Source organism: Sarcophilus harrisii, chromosome 1 (genome assembly GCF_902635505.1).
Source record: "Sarcophilus harrisii chromosome 1, mSarHar1.11, whole genome shotgun sequence".
Classification (NCBI taxonomy): Eukaryota; Metazoa; Chordata; class Mammalia; order Dasyuromorphia; family Dasyuridae; genus Sarcophilus; species Sarcophilus harrisii.
In genome coordinates this window covers 104498325-104523588 of record NC_045426.1, presented here as the reverse complement: position 1 = coordinate 104523588, position 25264 = coordinate 104498325, and the positions used below count along the sequence as shown (strand labels likewise).

Here is a 25264-nt window from a genome sequence, read left to right as displayed (position 1 = left end):
AGGAAGAGTAAAAAATCCAAAATCCAAGTAACATTTGATTCTAAGGATAATCCAAAGTTTATGAGTTATACAATGCTAAAATCAAACATTAAATTGCTTCCTACATAGTTGTCCATTACTTAGGGTAGAATGAACATAGACATTGAATACATTGCCTTGCTGAAGGTAACTTACAATTGAATTGTCTAGAAAATATGTCTAAGGTGACTTGCAATACTAACACCACCATCCTAAGTTAAGATGCCACTTTCATTTCTATAATATAGTTTAGATAAAACAGAAGGAAGAGTGGTAGGGGAAATGACTTGTCTTAAATAATTTGGATAAGTCCATCACTTCTCTACTTTAATTTTCTAGTATAAGGCTGACCTCACACCCATGAGCTACAAAGAAAGAGAAAACATCTGTAGAAAATGAATAGGGAAAGTCCTTAAATGTTTCAGGAAAGGTTCTTCCAGAAGTAACAGAAATATTCATCCAAGTCACTTGTAGATGAACTGAAAAATACTACAACTACATGATTTGGTGGGGAAGGGGGATTGTTGCTTTTTGGCTTAATTTAGAGTTAGTTTTTATTTTTTTTAAAGAAATACTCTGGCACTAAGGTTACAGTAGATTTCATGTGATCATAGATAAAAAACTAGACAATATCCTAAAGATCATTCAATCCAACTGTCTCATTTTTACACATGAAGAAACTGAGGGCCAGGGAAGTTAAATGACTTGGAAAATAGTGCAGCTGGAATTTCAAACAAGGTCCACTGATTCAAAATCCCAGAATTCTATCCAATATCCTTTCTAATCTAGCCTCTGACATTCATCACTCAAGTGAAACAGTTCGCTTCAAAGTTAAATAACCTAATTATCAAATTTGATCATCTTTTTTCAATCCCCATTTTTTTTTTGTGACTTCTCTATAGCATCTGACACTGCTGATCAATCCTCCTAGATACTATCTTCTTTCCTCTTAACTTTTTATAACATTGTTCTTTCTTGTTTCTCTTCCTACCTGACTGCTTCTTCTCAGTCACCTTTGTTGAATCATTATCCATACCATGCCTCTTAAGTATAGGAGGTACCTCTAATGCTCTGACTTGGATCCTTTATTCTCTTATTACATAAGCACATGGGTTACCATGGTTTTAATTATCATCTTTCTTCAGATATTTCTCAGATCCAGATATTCAAGCCCAGTTTTTCTCCTAAATTATAAATACCTCCTGGAAATTTCAAAATGGATGTTCTAAATGCATCTCTAATTGGAATTCATTGACATTTCTCTATATCCCTTTCCTGTGAAGGTTGCTACTATTCTTCCAGACAACTCCAGGTTTGAAATTTCTGCCACCCTCAATTCTTCCCAATATATCCAAACAATTGACAAATCTTAGCAGCTTTATCTCCACAAGTACTTTATTTCTTCCCTTTTTTCTATTCACACAGCTGCTTTCCTATAGTTCAGAATTAAAACACCTCTTGCCTGGACTATTACAATATTCTTTCAATTGATCTACCTGCCTCAAGCTTCTCATCAATCCATATTTCAAATAAGAGCCAAAGAAATTTTTACGAAAGCACAAATCTATCCCCTGCTTAATAAACTCCACTGGTTTTCTATTACCACTAGGGTCAAAAACAAACTTTATAACTGAGCCCCAACCTATCATTGCAGCCTTATTAGATGCTACTCCCTTTTCACCTCCTCTGTGATACAACCAATATGACATTTTCCCCATTCCTCATCCATTGTAATTTATCTGTCATTTCAGTGTCCATCTAGCTATTCCTTATGTCTTGAATGCTTCTTTCAAGTCTCAGGTAACATTCCAACTTCAGCAAGAAGCTTTTCCTGGACCCCCTTAATACTAGTGACATCTCTGTGAAAACAAATCCAATTTATTTCATCTCTATTTCTATCTATTCCATGTATCTATATATATATATATATATATATATATAAGCTATATATACATAATCTATACAATGTCTATATGTATAATCCACAGCTGTACTCTATACATGTGTGCTTTAAGGCTAGGTATAAATGGAGGCAAAGAATCTCCTCTTTCACTTAGTTCCGTTCCCCCCCCCCCAAAAAAAAATAAACAAACAAACAACTAAATAAATAAATAAATAGATCTGGGAGGGGAAGGCCCTCAGGATTTCTGGCCAAAGCTGAAATGATTGGTACTTAAATTCAATCTGAGTCAATCAGAGACAATAACATATTGGTGGCCAATCAATGAGAATCAAAATGGTTTTGGTTTGAAGCATGATCCTTGACAAAGAAATCTAGCCAGCAAACTACAAGATATCTTGCAAAGTCAGGGATCCAAAAGAAGGGGGAAAAAAGCTTTTAAGAGCTTCTGTAAGTAAGGTATGATACCTTAAATGGACAGAGAGAAGGAAGGAGAAAGGGGAATAAGACAGGAAGGGAGGGAGGCAGACAGGGAGGCAGGAAGTTAGTAAGTTTTCCAATTGACTAGTTCCAGTTTGTAGGCCATCTCTACTCACAGAGATTGTGGTTTGTCCTTTGTTCTAGAATAGGACCATGACATTAAGGAGATGATGTCATGACATGTATGTGAACTGGATTTAGTGTGGGAGGGCTGTGCAAGGTCACCTGCTTCATTTCTCCTTCACAGCCCTCTGTGTCCAGTAGTAGCCAGATATAGATCAAGACAACTGGAGATGGACCTGGATGCAGTGGGAGACCTTTTAAACATAGGATCTTCAAAAGGTCTCACTTTGACTGAGGTCACACCCATTCAGTGATTAAGGCTTGATAACAACTGAAGCCTTAGTCACTTTACCTTAATAATTTGTAAAGCTCCTGTTATTGCCAACTTTTTGGTAATAAGCCTCTGTACTTACCTAGCCTGGTATTTAGATGAAGACACTCTATCTAAAACTGGATCCTTCCTCAGAGCCTTTGCAAATGGGTAGGCTCTCCCAGACTATACTTAAGAACTAAGGCCACAATGAAACATTAGAAATGAAGTTTCATGGAGCTCTTTCTTTATTAAGCAACACATTAGGCTCAAATAATGAGCAATGATAATTTAAGGATGATAAAATTACTCATTGTTATGTCAAATGTCAAAATTATTAGTGTTATTTTAGTGTTGTCGAAACTTTTCTAAAAGGACCATTTTCTGATTTCTCCATTAATTAATCAAATATTTCTTGTGAGTGAAAATTTATGTGTTCAAACATTGATTCTTCTTTAAATCTTGCTACATGGATCCTGAAGTATTTCCTAAAGGAACTGAAAAGTTATATTTTGTTTTGTTTCAAGAAGTGAAATGCCATATTAAAAACTTATTCCTTGATTTTGAAAATAAAAGTTCATGTAGATAGAGAATTTATATGCCATAATAAAACTAATCACACTGTAGTTAGAGTCTCAGAAATGATTATATAATGGAAATTCCTAGTACTCTTTCTTTTTGTAAGGCAGTTGGGATTAAATAACTTGCCCTGGATCTCACAGCTACGAAGTGTTTAATGTCAGAGGCTGGATTTGAACTCGGGTCCTCCTGACTCCAGATCCAGTGCTCTTATCCATTGCATCATCTAACTACCTCCTTCTGGTTCTCTTTATGAATAATCTCCTAATAATATCTAAGACTTCATTTACTTTGGACATGGTTAGTACTTGGATTGAAATCCAATGAAACATTAAGTACTGTAGGTCTGAACATTACATGGCATAGTAAAAAGACTGCTGGATCTGAAGCAAGCTGAGTTTCAATTCTTTACTTATACCTCCTGGTTTTGAAACTTAAATAGAAATCACTTAACCTTTCTTTGCTCACAATTTCTATAAAAGGAAACACTATCATCTCAACATAGTGTTGCTAGTGAGATTGAAAATCATTAGATCAAGAAATTTGGGTTCAATTCCTGGCTCTGACAATTTCTGGCTATGCACTAGGCAAGTTCACTTTCCTGATTTGTAGAACATGGATAATAACATTTCATTACTTAATTCATAATATTGTTGTAAAAAAAAAGCACTTTGTAAATATCAAAGCATTAATCAAAAGTCAACCTTTATTATTGAAAAAAGAATCAGAATTGTAGGTGAGCCAATGGAAATATGCGAAGCAGGGCAAAGGAAAGATATTGTAGTATATAATTCCTAAGCCTAGAAAATTATAGAAAATACATAACCAAGGATTTCCATATCTAAAAAAGGAAGCAGAACAGTAAGAGAGAAAACAAAGAGGAAATTCCAAGTGCTGCTTTGAAGCCTATAAAATGTTAAAAATTAAAAAATTCCAGAGGAAAGCTTCTAATCCTTTATGGAGTATTTTTACTTACACACACACACACACACACACACACACACACACACACACACACATACACACACACACATACACACACACACACACACACACACGAACAAGAATTATACAGGATGAGATGTGGAAAGCTTGTGATCCATACCAATGAGATCATGGCTACATCTAAAGGTCACTAAGTTGGAAAAGGCAAGAAGAAAAGGAGGTCATGAAAATTCCACTTAACCTACAGTTTGTATAACTTAACCTATTATTAAGTGGCTCAGGTAATACTTTTCAAAACATTTTTCTATAAAAACTATATATAAATAAAATACTTTAAAAACTCACAGCTCATCATTTAAATAATTGAGTGAATGTTTTTTTTTTAAGCTAAAGAAATTTTTGCTAATGCAGGCACTGATTCTAGTTTTCCTGTTCTGAGTAATAGAATTTATTTCAATGGAGAGTGAAAGGAAGCAAAGCTGAGTAGTACTATTGGGCATTTCAATGCATATAAATGGTAGGTTTCAACACCGTTCTATAAAAGGGTACAATGCTAAAGATGACATATTGCAAAAATAGTGGTGGCTATGAGAGGAAGGCTAGTAGAATAGTGAAGAGGTCCCTGATTCTTGAGTCAGAAGACCTAGGCTGACTCATTGTTCTGCCATTTACTACCTATTTGTGCTTGGACAAATTGCTTAATCTCTCTGGACATAGAGTTTCTTCATCTATGAAATGAGGGGGTTGAATTATATAATCTCCTCTGGTACTAAAGGATGATTTTGTGTCACTCATGAATGAAGCCTTGGCAGAACAAGGGAAAAAGATCAACAAAGCCTATTTAGATATGACACAAGAAGAACCATTTGATAACTCTGTTCTCATATTGATATCTTCCTTTTGGCATTTCAAATAGAAAAGATATGAAATTGTGGAATCCTTTCTTTTTCAAGAGGTACAAATCATTTTAGATTAAGGAAGCAAATATAAAAAAAATAATGGGAAAAAGAGGAAAAAACTTATAGCATAGTGCCCCACCCTTTTCCCCCCAAAATTCCAACCCTGGAAATGGAAACTTCTTAGTATATATATTAACCCTGTACCAATTAGTCAAGAAAAATATCATAATTCTGAATTTCCAGGCTATTTTTTGACCTATACTCTTCATTACGGTTTGAATTGTCAAGATTGGACAAGCTTTGCATTCACATAAAAATGTTTTAATTCAAGTTGTATACCATAAAACATTCTGATTCATATTAAAGTTTAAGAGTTGAAATTCATTAATGAAAAAAATAGGAAATCCCTAATTAATTCAGTGAGAACTACTCATTAATATTCAAGAACAGGTTTTCAAACTGCTTAAAGGAAGTAATTTCTGAAGAGCAACCACATTCACTGAGTCATTTCAAAACCCAGGTGCTATAGTACATAATGAATTAATCAGTTACCTTTTTAATGTCTTTTTCAAAATTTTTAGAAAGCAGATAAGGTCAAAAAATTAAACAGGTTTGTCACTGTCCTAAAGAACTAGTTTATTTTAAAAAAAAAAAAACAAAAAACTAGCTTATAAGCTCATACACCCAGTGTGCACGTGAAAAATACATAAAAATCTCATGTGTGTGTGTGTGTGTAATATACATTCTACACATGTCTATATGGCTTGTTTCATGAAGTCATAAAATTAAATTCTCAAACATAGAAATCAGGGATGTTTTTCAAAAGGAAGATGAATCTAGTCAAAAGGTTCAAACAAATATTCAGAAGATTTTACGCAGGATGTGGTTTTGAAATACCAACTTTTTAAAAGGAATACTTGAATTTGGGATTTGGATTTTTTTTAGTTTTTTGGCAACAAGAATTTAGAAAAATATTTTACTAGCACTAAAGCAGGTGAGGTGCATTCAGGGCTTCTCTAAAACACTTCTATGAAATGGGCTCTGGTGGTCTTGTTTCTATCCCATCCACTTTGAGATAAAACCTTCTACTAGAAAATCCAAATCACGTTCTTGTTTTTCTTTTTTTTCTTTTTTTTTTCTTCAGAACTTGTGTGTGTAAGACAGCCAAAGAAGACTGCTGTGTTTCACCTCAGAGCATAAATAATTAGAGACACGATTTCAGGGTTTCTGTGTAGGGGGAGGGGATGAAGCAATTAGTCTGAATGCTGGGGGCAAGAAAAGTGGGCGCTCTCAACCCCACCACCAGCTCAAAGGCTAGGAGCCAACTACTCACTGTCATATATGTGATAATGAAGGAAAGGGAGAGTTTGGTATCTGCATAGTTGAATGTGCATATTTTGAACTGCATAGAGATATATGTATATATGTATATAGACATATGTGTCTGTGTGTGAGAGAGAGAAAGGAAGAGAGAGGTAGGAGAGAGGAAAGAGTGGGAGAAGAAGAGGGAAGGGGGATAAAGAAACAAAGAAAAAGAAAGATTGATTAAATCTTTTTTCACTTTTGCTGATCAAATCTGAGAAAATACATATTAACTATAGTGTGCAAACACAATAACTATGCATGATGTGCTAAATATAAGGTTTGTTATAACAAAAAAAATGTAAGGTAAAGTTTGCAAGTGTTATATGCCTCATGAATAATCTTGCAAATAGTCACTCTCTGAGTAATAATTTATGCCATAGGAGATTTTTTTCTTGTTAATTTATTTATACCTTTTCGAGTGAAACTTCCATAGATGAAACTGAAATAGAAAATAACCACAAAACTATGGAATAGTAAGATTTTTTTTGTCTTTTACAGTGGAGAGAGGAATGCTGTAGGCTACTGAATGAAAAAAAAAGTTGATAGGGAGATAGAGAAAATGATTTGGTTTCAATACTGAAAGTACTATAGTTGATCTCCTTCTCCAACTATTAAATGTGGCCATTTGCCGCAAGATATTCAGTTTTTATGAAATAAGACATTTTTGGTCAATTGTCATGGCTTGATGCTTAAGCAAAATTAGTAAACTAGATTGAGGAGAGAGAGTAGTAGGGAAAGCAATAGATACATTAATTCATTCAAACTAAGAGGGGAACCACTAAGTAAAATATCACTTAAAATAAACTAATGACAACTTCATGGACTGCAAGGATAATGAGCGCAGTGTTATTTCAGGTTATTGCATTGCTATTATGTAGGCAGAAACATATTCCATTGCTGTCTGTAAAAAGGAATTGTGTCTATCTCTGTCAAATATTCTATTTCCAGCTCTGGCAGTACTATGTGCATATCTCCCCTCCAACTTCTAATTCTTTCCTCTATCACTTTGTATTAACACAAATGAAGTATCTCTCATCCACATATACAACATGAAATTAGGAAGCAACAATAGATGAATACCATTTTGAGGTTCTCTGTTGAGACTAGAAATCTTGCTAGAATAACAGGAAATTTATTAAAAATTCAACCTTACTGGATACTTGGCACCATAAGGGAATGAAGAATATGCCCACTTGGGGCCAATATTCTGGAATGTCTGGACTAATCTCGGGCATAGATTTCTTCTGTGAACACTATTTATCAGAATCATTCCTCTTCTCTTCCTTGACCTAATCTAGGTGAAGAAAACCCAAGCCTTGAACAATGCTTCTACTTTTCCTATAATGATATTTAATAGACTTCCACTGAACATAATACAATCAAGCTATGTGTAGTGGAATTGTTTTGTTTACCTGGCAAAAAGCCACTTATATTCCAGCCTTTTCTTTGTATACTCTTTACCCCATATCACAACAAATTAAGGTTCATTTTTATACATGATTTTCATGGATACAGGCCCAAAAGATCCCCTCTCCTCTGTTACCCATCTTTAGACCATGATCCTTCCTCCCCTATCCCCCAATTTAACATTTGGTGGCGCAAATTCAGCTACTTGAGTCTATTATAAGGGTGAGCAGCCTCAGAAGTCTTTTTGCTCAGGCAGAATATCTGCCAATTCCGCTCTGACATCCAGGCTTTGAAAGGCTGACTGTGGTATGTTTGAGTTTCCATCAGGCTGCTGCTATGTGCAACATGAACTCTGCAGACCAACCATACTATAAACATCTGGCCCTTGTGCTGAGAGCTGCTAGCATAGCGTTACTTCTTGGAGACTAGAGTATGCTCTGTGAGCCTCACACAAAAATGGCAACGAAGTGAGTGCTTCCACCAACACTCGGAGTCATAGCTATTCAGACTGGACTTCTTTATCCCAACGACTGTTCACACACACACACACACACACACACACACACACACACACAATCAAAACAGGAAGTAAAGCCCACAATTCCCTCACCATGTGCCACCCATCCATGTTTACAATGATCACAGGTCCTCAGGTTAATCTTCCCAGGCTGGAAACATTCACACGTGCAATTTACCAGTGTACAGCGGATGGCCTGAAAAAGGGAGAACAAAAACAACATTTAATTATCTGTCTGAATGTCTGCTTTCTCCCATTTAAGGGGCAGGGGGAGGGGGTGCGGGGGGGGGAACAGAAAACCCAACCCCTTTGGAATAGAAACACTCCTCACATTTTAAAGTAAACCTCTACCAATACAAAGACATATGTTTTAAATGAAAGTATGGAGGCGTGCAAGGAGCTGAATTGTTGTTGTTTTAAGAATAAAGGTTTATAAAATATAAGCAGATTTCAAATAGATGTACCAACATCTCTGAGCAAATTAAATGAAAAAGCTTATTTCATCAATTTAATATATCTTATTACTATGCATGCTTAAAAGAATATAAACCAAGAGTTTTCTTCTATTCATAGGGGAAGAATAAAGCATCAGATTTTTTTAGGACAGATTCCCAGTTTGATATACCAAGAACCCAAGGAAAAAAAAAAAAACTACTGTTCCATGAATCTTCAAATTTAAGTTAATCTGCTTAGTTTTAAGGCAAGATTAAACTTTAAAGCAAATAACATACATAAAAATACTAGAGTCTTTTAGGAAGTTTATTCAAATCCTTTACTCATTTCACAGATACATAATGACACAAGACAAGGATCTGAGTGGTTCATGAGAGATTTTAACAAACTTTGCATCTATTATATCCTGATTATTTGTAGTTCTTGATGTAAAAACCATTTCATTCTTATTTAGGAAATTATGACTTTCCATTTTTAGGTTTATGGTGTTGATGACAATAACAATAAAACATAAGTTGTTAAAATCTTGCTTTGTAATTAAATCTAAAGACATAGCTCAAAAGTAGCCTTAAACAGGAACATTCTAAATGTGTAAGAATAAGTGTTTTAAAACAAAGATTCTTTCAAATATAACTATTTTTAAAGATCATTAAAAATGTAACTTTAAAAAGATTATTTTACCAGTTTATATAATAAAGTAAGTACATTAAGTCAGCTTAAGTGGAGTGTAACATGTTTATGAATTAAAACATATTTCTAAACTATGCTAAAGTTCTATGAACTATGTTCTTCCAACTATTCTTTGTAAATTTATGGGGTGAATTTATATGGAGATTTCTAAGAAATAAAAGATTTATTCTGATTATTCACAGATCAAGAATCTGCTGTAAATACATGAACTACCAGAAAAACATCTCTCTCTCTACACCTTGTGAAGAAGTCTATGGTTGCCAATATGTATGTCGTTTGTTTATAATAAATACTATATGCATAAATGCATGCAAACATACATGCAAATGACTATTTGCACACACACACACACACACACACACACAGGTAAATGGATGTATCTATATAGGAATAGATATGCATATGTGTGTATATATACATACATATATACATATATACACACATGTATTTATATAGATGTATACATATATATACATATATGTTTTATACCCTCAAATGATTATCTATGTCTCTAAGCTCTATTAATTTACATAACAGAAATGCTCATTTACTTAGAAACTATTTGTTTGTGTTTCAAATATTTCATTTACAATGGATATTTTTCTATCAGAATGACATAATTCTAAGAATTCGATGTGTATATGATTATTATCTTATTGTTTATTAAGCATTGGTCACATTAGATTATAGATGTTTATAGTTCAGATTGGTATAAAATATGAAGTTCTATATCTCATTTTCTGATCCAGGAATTCCTTATTTTTCTGCCTTTCTGTTGCCCTATTCCCGAAAACTACCTAGATTTGTTCCCTTGCTACATAGAGAAAAATGTTGACACTTCAGGGTCCCATCTGAATACCAACCACCCAATTACTCATTAGCTAGGTAGTAAAACATTGTTGTTTGTATCAGTTAGTAAAGGAATTAGTACTAAGAAATAAGGACAGAAAAGAATTGCTGACTCTAAAAGAATAATATATGCATCTATGAATCATGATAGTAAAAAAAATTAGTTTACCAAAAGATACAATGTTCAAAATATATTCAATAGTTTATAGACTCTGTAATATATATAATAGTGAGTCAAAAATAATATTATTCAGTAATGTGTCTAATAATGAAATTGAGTTAATTATACATTGATAAAAATTAAAAGATTAAAAAAAGCAGCATCAATTAATAGGTAGATAGACAGATAATTTTTATGGTTACAAAATGCTCTGTATCACAAAGTATTCTGAAAACAAAACTACCAATAGGAAAATCCACATTTTTATTCTCCTACTTAATGTACTTCACACTAACAGTTCTATATAAAAAATAAAGGGTCATAAAATTAAAATGCAAAAACATTCCCTTGAGACCCTGTAGTTTTATATCCATGAACACAAACAACCAATCACTATATTGCCCAAAACAGTTTTAGGAATTTCAAAATGTAATTGCAATTGTTTTAAATAAAAACTGCTATTATTTGATCAGAATCAACAAACTACTTATAAAAATTAGCACAGGTATTAGATGGGAAAGATTGGCCTCTGAGAAACAAATTAACTATATTTGGCAGCTTTAAAGTAAGAAGGGTCTGGCTTTATAGTCTATTCAAAGAACATTCCTCAACTTTAAACAGGAAACAGAAGAATTTTCAGGACTAATAAAATTGTTTAAAAAATGTGTATTTGTTTACTCTTTCATTCATCCATCTATCAATGATAAACGATTTCAATCGGGATCTACTAGATTATTTAAAATATTTTGGGAACTTTTAGTTAAAGCTTGCCACATACAATATCTTAGCCCAATTCCTTTTCTACCTAAATATTCAAATATTCAAACATCTTAACTTCCTTTCTACTGGAACAATCGAATACTCATGTCACATTTCTTTAAAGGCCAGAATGTTACTCGCTTTAAGTCAAAACTTATGTGATATATAACCATTCCTATAAGTAATGATGTATATTTAAACAATATTGTCTAAATAAATATCTTGAGAGATCAGCTATTGGACTTCAAATGAAGTTTTATACTATATAACATTTTTTGAAACAGTATTGACCTTTGAAATACTAAACATTTTCAACAAAACAGAAGCTATGTGAACAACTGTGAGCTTACCCACACTTAAAAATAATAAATCACCAAAAAGATTTAAACCTCAAAAATGTACACACTTAAAGAATGCGGTAGGGAAGAATACCAATGTACATGCTTTTACTTTGGAAGTTTCATTCACTTATTAAGTGACTACTGAGCACCTATTTAAAAATATATATATATATATACTCCAGGAATGGAAAAAAGTTCAAGATTTTTAGTTTTTTAGAGCAGTGACAAAGAACAAAAAATCTTGAACTCAAATCTCTACTTTATGTTTGGAAATCCATGAAGCCTCCACTCAATTTCTTACCCTTTTAGTGGATGGAAATAAATTTCTTGACATAGGTAAAATACTACTTAAAACCCTGTCTAAGGATCTTTCCAAAGCTTTAATCTGTCCTAGGACCCACAAATGTTGAAAAAACTGAACAAAGTCTGGAGAAATAAAAAAAAAAAAAATCCATTTAAGTCTTGGGAAGTAATAAGCCTTATTCATTCAAATGTTTACTGATCACCTACTAAGTAAGGAGAAATAGTCTATGAGATACAAAGATGTATATATAACCCTGTCCTTGACATCCTAGAGTTTATTATCCAGTAGGACATCCTAAAGGAATAGAATTTACAAAACCCAAAGGAAATGTGCATCTCTGAGGCATCTCTGAAGTACAAGAAGAGGTAGCATAGCAGGCCAAGAAGAAAAAGTCTTAACTTATGTACATTGCAGTGCTATTAGACCAATGATACACTAGTATAGGTTATCAAAGGAAACTATGAAAACTCATATATAATGAAGAAATTAAAAACAAAGAAAGGTCACAATTCATAGTTCTGAGGAACTTACAAGAGAATGCAAAGATAAAAATAAAACTAAAAATTATATTAGTAAATTCACCATATGCAATGAGTCAACTTATTAAATTATTGAGAAAAGTTATATCTATCATAGTTGATCATCACATAATCTTGTTAGTGTACAATGTTCTTCTGGTTCTGCCCACTTCATTCAGCATCATTTCATGTAAGTCTTTCCAAATTTTTCTGAAACCAGTCTGCTCTTCATTTCTTTTAGAATAATAATATTCCATTGCATTCATATATCATAACTTCTTCACCCATTTTCCAACTGATGGGCATCCACTTAATTTTCAATTCCACAACAAGAAATGCCACTAACATTTTGCACACATGGGTCCTTTTCCTTCTTTTATGACCTCTTTGGGATTCAAATTCAGCAGTGACACTGTTGGATCAAAAGGTATGCACAGTTTTTTAACCCTTTGGACACAGGGTTCCAAATGGCTATATCATTTCACAACTTCAGCAACAACATGCCCCAGTTTTCCCACATCCCCTTCAACATTTGTCATTATCTTTTTTTGTCACCTTAACCAATCTGATAGATAGGAAGCATATCCTCAGAATTGTCTTAATTTGCATTTCTCTCATCATTTTTTTTTCATATGACTATAAATATCTCCTCATATTCTTTGACCATTTATCAACTGGGAAATGCATGTCAACTTTCTAAACTGTCCAAAATAATTACAAAATATTAGAATATTCATTAAATAAGAGCTGTGTTAATACTTCCAGAGTCAAAAATGACACACTTTAGAAAAAAAAAGTTCTCAGTTTATTATACTCATCATTGTCTGGAGTGTGAAATGAACAATTTTGTGTTAACTTAATATTTCTTAATTGGGAATTCAAAGAAAGGCAAAAACAGCCCTGGCCACAGCAGTACACATTTTGATGAGACAGCATGAAAGAAATTATGTGAGAGTCAAACATAAGGAACAGAGAATAAGGAAAATATGATTGAAGAAATGACAAGATTTTTCAATGGACTAAATACTTGCGGAAAAGTTGTTACTAAGTTCTAGGATGAGTAAAAAGGAATGCTTTATATAGAAGAATAAAGTAATGGAAAGAGAGAATACAAAGAAGTAAAATGCATAATTTTTGCTTTTAGCCTTAATTTTGATTATTAAATTTATTCTGTACTCTTCTCAAGCCAGGAACTGCTAATAATCCATTTCAAGGATTCTGCAACCCTAATCAAAAATTTTCCTAACCTAAAACTCATTTCCTATTGTTAAGTCTTCCAAGAAAATGAAATAATTGGACACATGTCACAGTGAAATAGTACCATCCTCAAGAGTCAGAAAGAAGAAGCCAAGTTCACAGAAAAGAAGTAGGAACTCAACTGAACTCTCCTAAATTCACCTCTAAACAATGTTAAAACAACACCTCAAAATGAATTCTGAAGTGTCAGAACCAACAAAAGGATGAAATGAAACAATTTTACAGCCTAAAACAACTTAGAAAATCAACAGGAAAGGTCTATCTCACTGGGGTGAGAGTGGAATGGGGTTAATCCAGCACAAGCTGAGTCTAGAGCAAGAGACCACAGGGGTAACTAATCAGAAGTGGCAGTGACTTCTGGAGCTTTCAGGAGAGAGATGCTAAGGAGTTGGACAACTGTTTATAAGGAGATTACAGGAAAACCTTTGCTGACACAGAGAATAGTATTCTGCTGCATTGCCCATATGTGACTCCAAGTCACATTTCCAGGGCAAAGGCACAATCCCGTTTCTATTTCCAAGTCGGAAAAGACTGTTTGTGGTGGCTCACAGCCCAGAACGCAGGTGAGGAGAACAGTGATAACAACTCTCCATAGATCACATGACCTTGGCAATAGAGATACCCAGAACCAGTTCTGAAATCAGCAGCAGAACCCAAATTTTAACATGAAGCTAAGACAAGAAAATGGTTGGGGAAATGAGCAAACAACAGCAACAAAAAAATCTAACTGTAAAAAATTATTAGGGTGACAAAGAATAGCAAAATATAAATGCAAGAAGAAAATGAAGTAAAAACAACTACATTCAAAAGCTCAAAGAATGTGAATTGGTTTCAGGTTCAAAAAAAGGATTCCTGGTATAGTTCAAAAAGAATTTTAAAAATCCAAGTAAGAGAAGTAGAGGAAAAATTAGGAAAAGTAATGAGAGTTATGCAAGAAAACCATGGTGGGGAGGGGAATTAATAGTTTAGTAAAAGAGGAGCAAAAACTTCTAAAGAAAAATAACATCTTTTTTAAAAAGAATAGGCAAAATGATTAAATAAAAAGGCACAAAAAAATCTTCTGAAGACCTGACTATCTTACAAAATAAACTGACCAAATGGGAAAATATGTATAAAAATGCACTGAAGAGAGCTCCTTTAAAAGCAGGATTGTACAAGTGGGGGAAAAAAAGGTTTAAATAAAATAATTATGTAAAAATTAGAATTTAGCAAAAGAGAAAGTATATTACTCCATGAGACATCAAGAAACAATAAAACAAATCAAAAGAATGAAAAAAAATTAGAAGAAAATGTGAAATAGCTGGTTGGAAAAATTACTAACCTAGAAAATACTTAAGAATTATTGAACTACCTAAAAAAAAATTCTAGACATCATCTTTCAAGATATTATCAAGGAAAACTGTCCTGATGGTGTAGAATCAGAGGATAAAATAGAAATTGGAAGAATTCACTGCTCACCTCTTCAAGGAGATCCCAAAATGAATACTCCCAGAAACATTATAATCAAATCACAGAGCTCAAATTACAGAGCAAGGGAAAAATACCACAAGCTGTGAGAAACAAACAATTCAAATACACAGTCAGAAGCCACAGTCAGGATGACACAACATTTAGCAGCTTCTACATTAAAGGAACAGAGGGCTTAGAATAACATTTTAAAGGGCAAAGTAGTTAAGATAATAATCAACTATCATATCACAACTTGAATATAATCCTTCAGGGGGAAATAATTGATATTTAAATAAATTGACAATTTTCAAGAATTCCTGAAGAAAAGATGAGAGCTAAGTAGAAAATTTGACTTTCAAATACAAGACTTGGGGGTAGCTAGTTGGTGCAGTGGACAGAGCACCACCCCTCAAGTCATAAGGACCTCAGTTCAAATCTGGCCTCAAGACACTTAACACTGTGTTAATCGCTGTGTGATCCTGGGTAAGTCACTTAACCCCAATTACCTCAGGGGGGAAAATCAAATACAAGATTCAATAAGAGTATAAGAAGGAAATCATAGGGGATTCAATTCAATAAAATAGTTTACATTGTTACATGGGAAGATGTTCCTTATAACTCTTATGTGCTTTTTGATCATTAGGGCAGTTAAAAGGATTTGAACAAAAGTATGAGTTGACTAGGATAGGATGATATCTAAAAAAAATAAAATTAAGAAGTGGGAAAGAGGGATGAATTGGGAGAAGAATGTAGGAGACAGTAGAATGGGGTAGACAATCTATATAAAAGATGGAAGAAAGACCATTTATATTTGAAGGATAGATGGGGAGATGGAGTTGGTAGATTAAATTTGAACCTTACTCTCAGAATTGGCTCAAAGAAGAAATTACATACATACTCACCCAAGTACAGAAATCTGTCTTATTCACCAAGGAAATAAAAGAAGGAAAAGTAGTAGTAAAAGGAAGGGCAAATTGGGGAAAACAATGGAAAAAAGTAAAACACTTTCAAGGAGGGGCAGTGTAAAAGGTGCGAGGGAGGGAGGAAGACAAGAGAGGGTAAGAGAGAGACAAAAAGAAAAAAAGGACAAATAGGAGGGAAGATTGTATGGAGGTATGGAGACAGTAATCATAACTGAAAAAATGTAAAACAAATTTCTCTGATAAAAATCTTCATTTCTCAAATACATAGAGAACTGAGTCAAATTTATAATATAAATCATTCCTCAATTGATAGTCAAAGAATATGGACAAAGAAATTAAAACTATAGGCAAAAAATGCTCTAAAACACTATAGATTAAAGACATGTAAATTAAAACAACTCTGAGGTACTGCTTCATACCTAATAAATTAGCTAGTATGATAAAAAAAGAAAGTGATAGATTTTGAAGGAGTTGTGGGAAAATTGGGACACTAATATCACTGGTTGGGGGAGTGATGAACTGATTCACCTATTCTGGAGTGCAATTTGAAACTATGCCCAAAAAATTATAAAAATTTTGCCTTCCCTTTGATCTAGCAATACCACAACTAGGTCTATATTACAAAGAGATCTCTTTTTTTTTTTAAGAAAAGGAAAAGGACTTATATGTACAAAAACATTTATAGCAGCTCTTTTTGTGGTGACAAAGAATTGGAAAATGAGGGGATGCCCATAAATTGAGGAATGGCTGAACAAATTATATGATTGGGATGGAATATTATTGTGCTGTATGAAATGATGATCAGGATAATTAAAAAAAAAAACAACTAGGAAAACTTGCAAGAACTGATGCAAAATGAAGTGATCAGAACCAGAAAAACAGTGTATATAGTAAGAGCAATACAATAATCCAAGACAATTCAGAAGAACCTAAGATGAAAAATGCTATCCACCCCAGAGAAAGCATTGATGGCATCTGAATGCAGATTTTTTTAAAACTTTATTTTTGAGGTTTTGTTTTTTTGTATTTTTGAAGAGAAAGGGTTTGGAAGGGTCTATGTTTTCCTTCACAACATGACTAATATGGAAATATGTTTCACCTGGCTATACATGTATAATTACATCAAAATGCCTGCCTCAATAAGGAGGGGAAGAAAAAAAGGGAGAATTTGGAACCAAAAATTTTTTTTTAATGAAAGTTAAAAATTGTTTTTATATGAATAACTAGAAAAAAATAAAATATTTTTAAAGGAATTGAAAACTCCAGGGTTCAAGTTTTACTTCTGTGAAAACCTGGCCACATCATAAGTTACAGTTGTTTACAAATTTTGCTGCTTTATCTGTAGAATTTCTGGAATAATAATATAACAATAGCCAATGGAAAATGACAGTGATAAATTAAGGAAACACTTGCAAAAAGAAGAACTCCAAAAATAATTATAGAAATATGTACTAAAAGCACTACTAATATGGAAAAATCAAAATGAGAAGTTTTTTATTTAAGGGACAGAAGAACCCACAGTCACTTCAAGATAAACTTCAAAGAAAAGAAAGAAACTCTTTAACTAATCTTCAAGTAAATTGGAGAGATCTCAGTTATTCTTCTAAGAACTTAGGGAATCTTTCCCTATCTGTCCCATCTTTGTCTCTTTCAATAGTTCACCTCTGTGAAAAGGTAAATCTAATCTCATAATGTATAGAAACAGCATGAACTCAATTAAGGAAGTGATTAGTTTTGGTGGATTCTCCATCACACTTAAAACATGAATTCCACAAAATTATCAAAAATATAAGCATGTTAGGCTTTAAAAATCAAATTATCTTATTCATACATTGATGAAAAAATGTTTTGTGACTACATCTCCCTAATCAGAATACAGAAAACAAAAACTTGATTGGGAAATGCAATAATAAAAAAAGATGTCAGATACTAGAAAAAGGGGGGTTTATCATCCTACCAAAAAATGCTCATAAAGGCTATTTGGATATTTATGAGATCTATAAAGATTAGATTATAGACCTTTAGAAATATTTAATAAATGATCATTCAGGCTTTTCAAGCAGACCTACAAGGAAGAGAGAAACCTACTACTTTACCCATGGTAGAGGCAAAGAGTACCTATTACTAAGTACCTACTACTTTTAGGGGAAAAAATATATTTAAAAAGAGTTTTATGGAAATGGTATTTCCAGAGTCATCACTGGAAAATGCTGATTCTCAAGTTCTTTGAAAATGTAAAATAGCAAATTCAAAGAAACATTTTAATCATTTAAAATCACCATCAATAAATTTTAATCACTATCATTCATAGAATATTAGTAATACCAACAAAAATATAATAAAATGATATTGTCTACCTAATAAAATACATTTAAAATGTTTATGCAATGTGGGCATTTATGCAATCATAAGAAAAATAAAGTACTTTAAAAATATCTAAGACATTTTAAAAATAGAAGATCCAAGTTTCATTCCGAAATTTGGAAGCAACAAGTCTCATGTCTCTTATAATGTCATTACCTTTGAAGAGTGCTAAGTATAATCCAATTCAACTTCTTCCATTTCAGTTATTAGAGTCCTTATAAATCTTAGGACAAAAACTACATATCTGAAGATAAGATGGTTCAGCTTCTGCTAGTCATGATGCATTTAATTTTTCAGCATATGGTATACACCCAAATAACATTTATTAGATAAATGACTGATCACTTAATTCATATTGGCAAATATCAGTTAATTGTAATATAACTCCAAAAACCACCTTTTTCAAATATACATATCTTCTATTACATAAATATTTTTCTAGTTTCATTGCCAGTTTAATATTTCAAGGAATATACTAGATTTTATTACTACATGGAAAAAAGAAAATTATGAATTATTATCTCTAACTGGCTACTAAATCTACATAAGTTAGATTTTAAATTTTAAAAAGTAAATTGTAACATGTAATCTGATATATAAAAAATATAGTTATGACTAGATTGCTCAATATCCTGCAACAAATGAAATCAATTTCAATTATACACATAGGACTGTTTTGTTTTGTTTTGTTTTTTGAGGGGCAGTGAGTTTCAAAGGAAGGGAAAAGTACTATAAACCAGAGAATTGGGTATATATGTTTCTCTGTATGTATGAATGGCTACTTATTTACTTCAGTAGTATTTTAGATAGAAAGATATAGATATAGAGGTACATGCCTATATATGTATTTATATAAACATGAACATATAGAATAAACTTTCAAATATATTAATCCAACTCTCAGCAATAGTCATTACCCCATGATCATAACCTACTATCAATCCACATGTGAAACACCCATTTTAAATAATTTAAGAGGTAAGTATAAAAATCAACAGTGGGATATGGGCAATTATGAGGAGTGTGCCTATGTTTTTGTGAAGTCAAAACACAAGCACATTTCAGATTTATAATAATATCAGCTATATATAGAGATAAATCACCATGCTATATAAGTTGTTAATAAGGAGGAAATTAACATTGATTTTACTTATAACAAACAAAAATACTTTTAGCTCACAGATTAAAAAAAAAAACCAGTAATTGCAGTTTTAACTTTTTGTATGTTTCCTTAAAAAAAAAAAAAAAGAAAAGAAAAGAAAAAGAACCAGCTAGAAACTGATAATATAACAGGGAGTGTTCTTTTCAAGTCTATATGTATTATCCAATTAAATACAAGGAGATAATTAGTTTAATTTTAAAAAGCAATGAAATCATTATAATACCCAAATTACCTGGTAAATCATTAAGTAGCTCCTCACAATGGTGTTCTAGTTTAGTAGACTCCATCACATGTCCCTGGCTTTTTATTCAGTGCCCAACACATTATTGGTGCTCAATCAATGTTAAACAATAATCATTTCATTACACTTCAATGTTGGATTAGCAATTTTTCATTACCCTGATATACATTTTATTTATTCTCACTAATGTAATTTGAAAGGTGATAATACCATTACATTTCTCTGTGGCATTCATGAAAACAATTACTAATATAATTTGAAGGCAAAGACATTAATAAGACAGAAATTTATAATGAGATGCAAGGAAAGCTGCAACCCTCTAAGTGCTTTTACTAGAGCACTGGTGATTCCTCAGAAACAATGAAAAGAATACAAAATGGATCCAGAAATCTGCAAAGCAATTCCAATTTGAAAGAGCCTAGTGAGACTGCTAAGTGGGATAGTAATATCATTTCATCAGTGAAGGTGATATAACAACCAAGAAGATCTTCACCATTGTCCATCTGAGGCAATAAAAAGGATTCCATAATTCAAGTGGAAGTAACCTTATGCAAAGGAGGTGGCCTTTTTCAAGAAGGCATTATTCCTCTGACATATTCTCATCAATAAAAAGTTGATCACCTTATTCAAAATGCCACAGCAGAGAGCAATTCATCTCTTTACCACCAAGTCACTAGGGAAAATGGCCTTTTACCAAACATATTCCAAGACTTGTCCAAAAAATTTCAATGGCAAGAAAGGAGAAAAGTTGCTGAGACACTGAGCTTACAATCTAAAAAGACACAAAATTATCCACAATAACAGAGATTGGCATTAACCTGGAAAAGACAAAAGGCTGATAAAAGGCTGCCATTATCATTTTCTCCACTGTCTCCTCAGGTGTTTTCCTATTATATCATGAAGAGGCTAGGAAACAGAGAATTAGTAGTCCATAGGAATTAGTAAAAAGAAAAAATTGGCTAAAAAGGGAATATTAAAAATAAGGAAATTATTAGGTTGCAGGTAGAATCAAAACATTTTTTGAGTTAGAAGTGATCTTTAGCATTTGTTTGGTCTATTTATATTGACTATCATTTGATTCTTCCTCCTAAGTCTTCCTGTAAGTCTAAGTCTGATGTGTCATCATTAAAGGGAGAAAAGCCAGAACAATCACTACAAGGTCTTCCCAAGTATAAAAAGGCAGATGGGCTATTTAACTGTGTTTCAAGTAACAGCCTAGTTAAGTTTGGATAGGTTCAGCACCAGAATACTATTATATGGCTAGTTTTTGTTTTGTTTTTTTCAGGGATCATAATAAAGGTAATCTAAAAGGAGCATCTATAGAGATAATACTTACACCAATGAAATCATGGATCCTTGAAATTTGCTTGTACATAGAAAACAATTAGTTGGGTTTTTTACAAGTTTGACTGAATCTCTTGTAAACTAAAACAAGTGAGTCTCTTTCACATGGAATACTATCTAGTTATTATCCTGAATTTGTACAATAATTTTTCAAATATATGTATAAGATTAATATATCTTCCCCATTAAATGTCATCTTGTTCACGTTGTAAACTTATGTTCTTTCCAAACTCTTAATTCTACTATTCAGATTACTAGCTACTTTTTTCAACTCTCCATCCGTAATTATAACTAATTTCTGTGACTTCCCATGTTAATTATAAAAATGACTTATAGAACTAGGTCAAGGACAGAATCTTGCAGGATTCCCCTGAAGACTTCTTTAGGTAGACATCCACCCATCAAAGAACATCCTTTGTGGATTCAAGCAGCTAATGCCACTAATGTTGTTACCCAGAATCTGTGACAGTGCCTTGTTATGTGATTAAAAGAATTATATATTTTTATAAAGTTAATAATACCATTTTATCCAAAAGGATATTAGAAACATTCAACACCTTGGGGAAATCTAAATAAACTGTGTGCTTGGCAGTTCATCCATCTTTCTAAAATCAACAAAGAGAAAATTAGGATTTTAGAAAAAGCCAGATAGGGCTTTTTAGATTTTCAAAAGGAAGTACACTTACTTAGAGGAGAGAATGACATAAAAATGAGAAGTTTTAGAGATTTAAATTAGCTTGTAATGATCTAGGTATATATATTGATATTTCCATATTGCCTTTTGCCAGTGGACTTTTAATATCCATCATTATAAAAATAATCTGTCATAATTACACTTAATTATAGAAAATATAGAAAATTATAGAAAATGTACATAAATTGGATATTTGTACACAATATATGGGTTTCATCAATATATCTGACAGATATAGAACATTGAGTAGTGTATATGTGTGTCCGTGTGTGTGTGTGTGTGTGTGTGTGTGTGTGTGTATGTGTGTGTTGGAGGGGAGTACATGCATGATAGCATCATTATTTATTTTAAAAATGATTTTTCAACATAAAAGGGTTAAATTCAACTCTCAGGTGTTCTATGTAAAGGTAGAATTTGTCGTAAAATATTGAAAGAAAACTTATCTCTTTTCTTTTTAAGGATGAGATGGGGGTAGAGGAGGATTATGTGAATGAAAAGGAAAAAGAAACAAATATACACAGAGAAGCACTTTGAAGCATAAATATCTTTACTATGCTTAGAAATAAGTTAGGAAGAAATTGGTAAAATTACTGTTAAAGAACATGAAAGTTTTTTAAAAGGCTTATGAAAAGGAGGAAGGCTTCTAGAATAATTTGAAATTATACTGAGCATGTGACCTAGGTTCATATATGTAGAAGGTGAATCAACATAATAGGCTATAAGAGCTCAGAAGAAGTGAATATGGTCCATTGAATCAATAATCTGTGAATAATGAAAGATTTATTTGATAGGCTATAAATGGTTCATAAGAAGTCAAGAATTACTCCTGTCCATCAGATCGAAATCCAGTTTTCAAATAGCATCTTTCTACAAATTAATGAAAATGAAATAAGTATTTTGGGAGGTTTGATGATTCATCATCATAATTAGAGCATATAAGGAAAATAATTTTTTTTAAAAAATTCAAACTTAATGAAAAAAACTTGCAGATAAACCTCTAAAATATACATCTAACATAATATAAAATATCATGAAATTAATACAGACAGAAACTTAAATGGACACACACACATGTACATACAATAAGAAAATTGTAATATAAGGCTTTATAAAGCATTTAATAGATGACAAAATTGAGGCTGACTGATAAAGTAATCTGCCCAAGGCCATTTAAAATCATAGAACTGAAATTCAGGTCTTCCTGAGTCTTAATCAAGGATATCACCTACCCACTAAACATAACCCACCAGAAGTAGAAGTAAGAAACAAGATTCTTCAAATAGCTAATTATACTTACACGTTCAAGGTCAAGTTTCTCTTTCCTCTTTATCAAGTTGAATAAAATGACTAAAAATCACCAAAATTATCTGATGCTAATTTTAAATGCTTCTTTAAAAATTATTATTATTTTCAACATCACAATTATATTATTTGAGATGATAGGGCGCCTGTTCCAAACCCAATGATTCCTGCTAAGCTATTATTTCAAGTAAACAATAGTACCTCCCAGTGTTCAATTTTTAAAAGCTATGCATAGCACCCTTCCTGGGGCAGGACAAGTGGTCTGTTGAAACTTGTTAGAAAAATACATTGGAAAGTCTCAGTGAAGTACAAGGAAAATAAGATTTTTTTAATCTTTTTGAATCCAAAAAAAAAAAAAAAAAAATCATTTGGAGTCAAAGAACTTGATTTTGGATACTAGTATTCTGACCAAAACAACTAACTGATCATCTCAATTTTCTGTTGGGAATTTTTGGTCCTATATGCTAAATCATCAACCTTTCTTATTATCAAGTTTTGATAAGGCAAGATGGGAAAAGCTTCAACTATGTATAAGGGGCAGAGATGTCAAGATTTTAAAAAGGAAGGAGGGAAGAATTCTTTTGCCAAAGTTAAAACCACTAAAATAAATAACTACAACTTTGGTCCTCATCAGCGCTCTAAAAATATGACTGATATCATCATGAAATTTGTTTCCTAAAACTCTTACCTGTTCAATCTAACTGATAAAGGTGCATTTACAACATTAATCGACATCCATTTAAAGTAACTAATTGTATTAACCATTTCCATTCAAAGTGAATATTATGCTAACAAGATTCATGACAATGGAGGTGGGAGGGAATACAAATGCTTGCAAAAATATATATATATATATTGTCAGGATTAAAATAGTAAATAGGAATTATTTTTCCTGGGTAAAAAATTTGATTTATCACTTTTGCTGAAAATTGCCATTATCTCCACTTCAACATAAGGACAACAATGAAGATTATCTACTTTTTCTCCTTTTATTTTGCAGGAATACTGATGAATTAAAATAATAAGTGGTTCAGCATCAAGGTGTATTAACTATTGACAAGCTCTGTCCTTTTAACTTTTGCACAAGGGAAAGAAAAATTCCAATAATTCTGAAATAGACAGATAAAACTTTTCTCTGTGGCAAGGGCTGAGTACTATTATATGTAACTGCTTATTAAAAAAAGAGCCTTATTGGTGCTCTCTGAAGGATTTTCTTTTATACATAGCTTTATCCTATAATTTTGTCCCTGTTGGGCACGCTGCCTAAATTTAAACACAAACAGTCAAGCAATGAAGAAACATTAACACATTTACTGTGAACAAAAACTCCCAGTTGTACAGTGAAATTTTAATACATTTCAACTTATCTCTTTTACTAATGGGGAGAGTACAAACCCTGCAGGAATTCGCTCTGCAAACTGGTAATTACAGTAGACTCACTTTTTTATAATGCATATGTATAGTCAGACACAAGAACCATAGCTGCCCTTTTGATGTACGTTACAATAGGAATGTTTAAAAAATATGAAAATCTACAGCAATTCTAAAGGAATGCATTATTTCTTGGGAAGGTGTCCTTTAGTTCTGCAGACGGACACAAATATACATATATTTATATATTTGCTTTACATACCATGAAGCATAAGCTTTATCAGTAGATTTTTTTTAAATTTGTAATTTTGTTTCTATTCTCAGGGTGTGATGCAATAAATGTACAATTACTAAAAAGCTACAGTTTCCATTTTAAAATACCATAATTTATCACTTGAAGCAATTTTTATTCTAATCCATGTTTACTTCCCTATCCCATATTTTCCTTATGCACCTATTTTGTAGATTATATCTATAATTTGGGGTCCCTTCAAACCTTTATGCTAAATTAATAAAGAACCTACATCAATTTCTCATTCTTTGGCTTAAGCTTAAGCTTTAGCTTAAGAATGAATGGTGGGGTTTTTTTGGTAATTATAC

At 32.3% G+C, this 25264-nt stretch overlaps 1 protein-coding gene across 3 annotated transcripts in view; it reads right to left on the bottom strand.

The window, feature by feature from the left end:
- Positions 1–25264, bottom strand: part of BNC2 (basonuclin 2) — a 505888-nt gene that overhangs the window by 151245 nt on the left and 329379 nt on the right. For all 3 annotated transcript variants that reach the window (XM_031961503.1, XM_031961510.1, XM_031961504.1), the window contains one exon: positions 8577–8679. In XM_031961503.1, coding sequence (XP_031817363.1) covers positions 8577–8679 — 103 coding nt within the window. The remainder of the gene's footprint in view (positions 1–8576; positions 8680–25264) is intronic.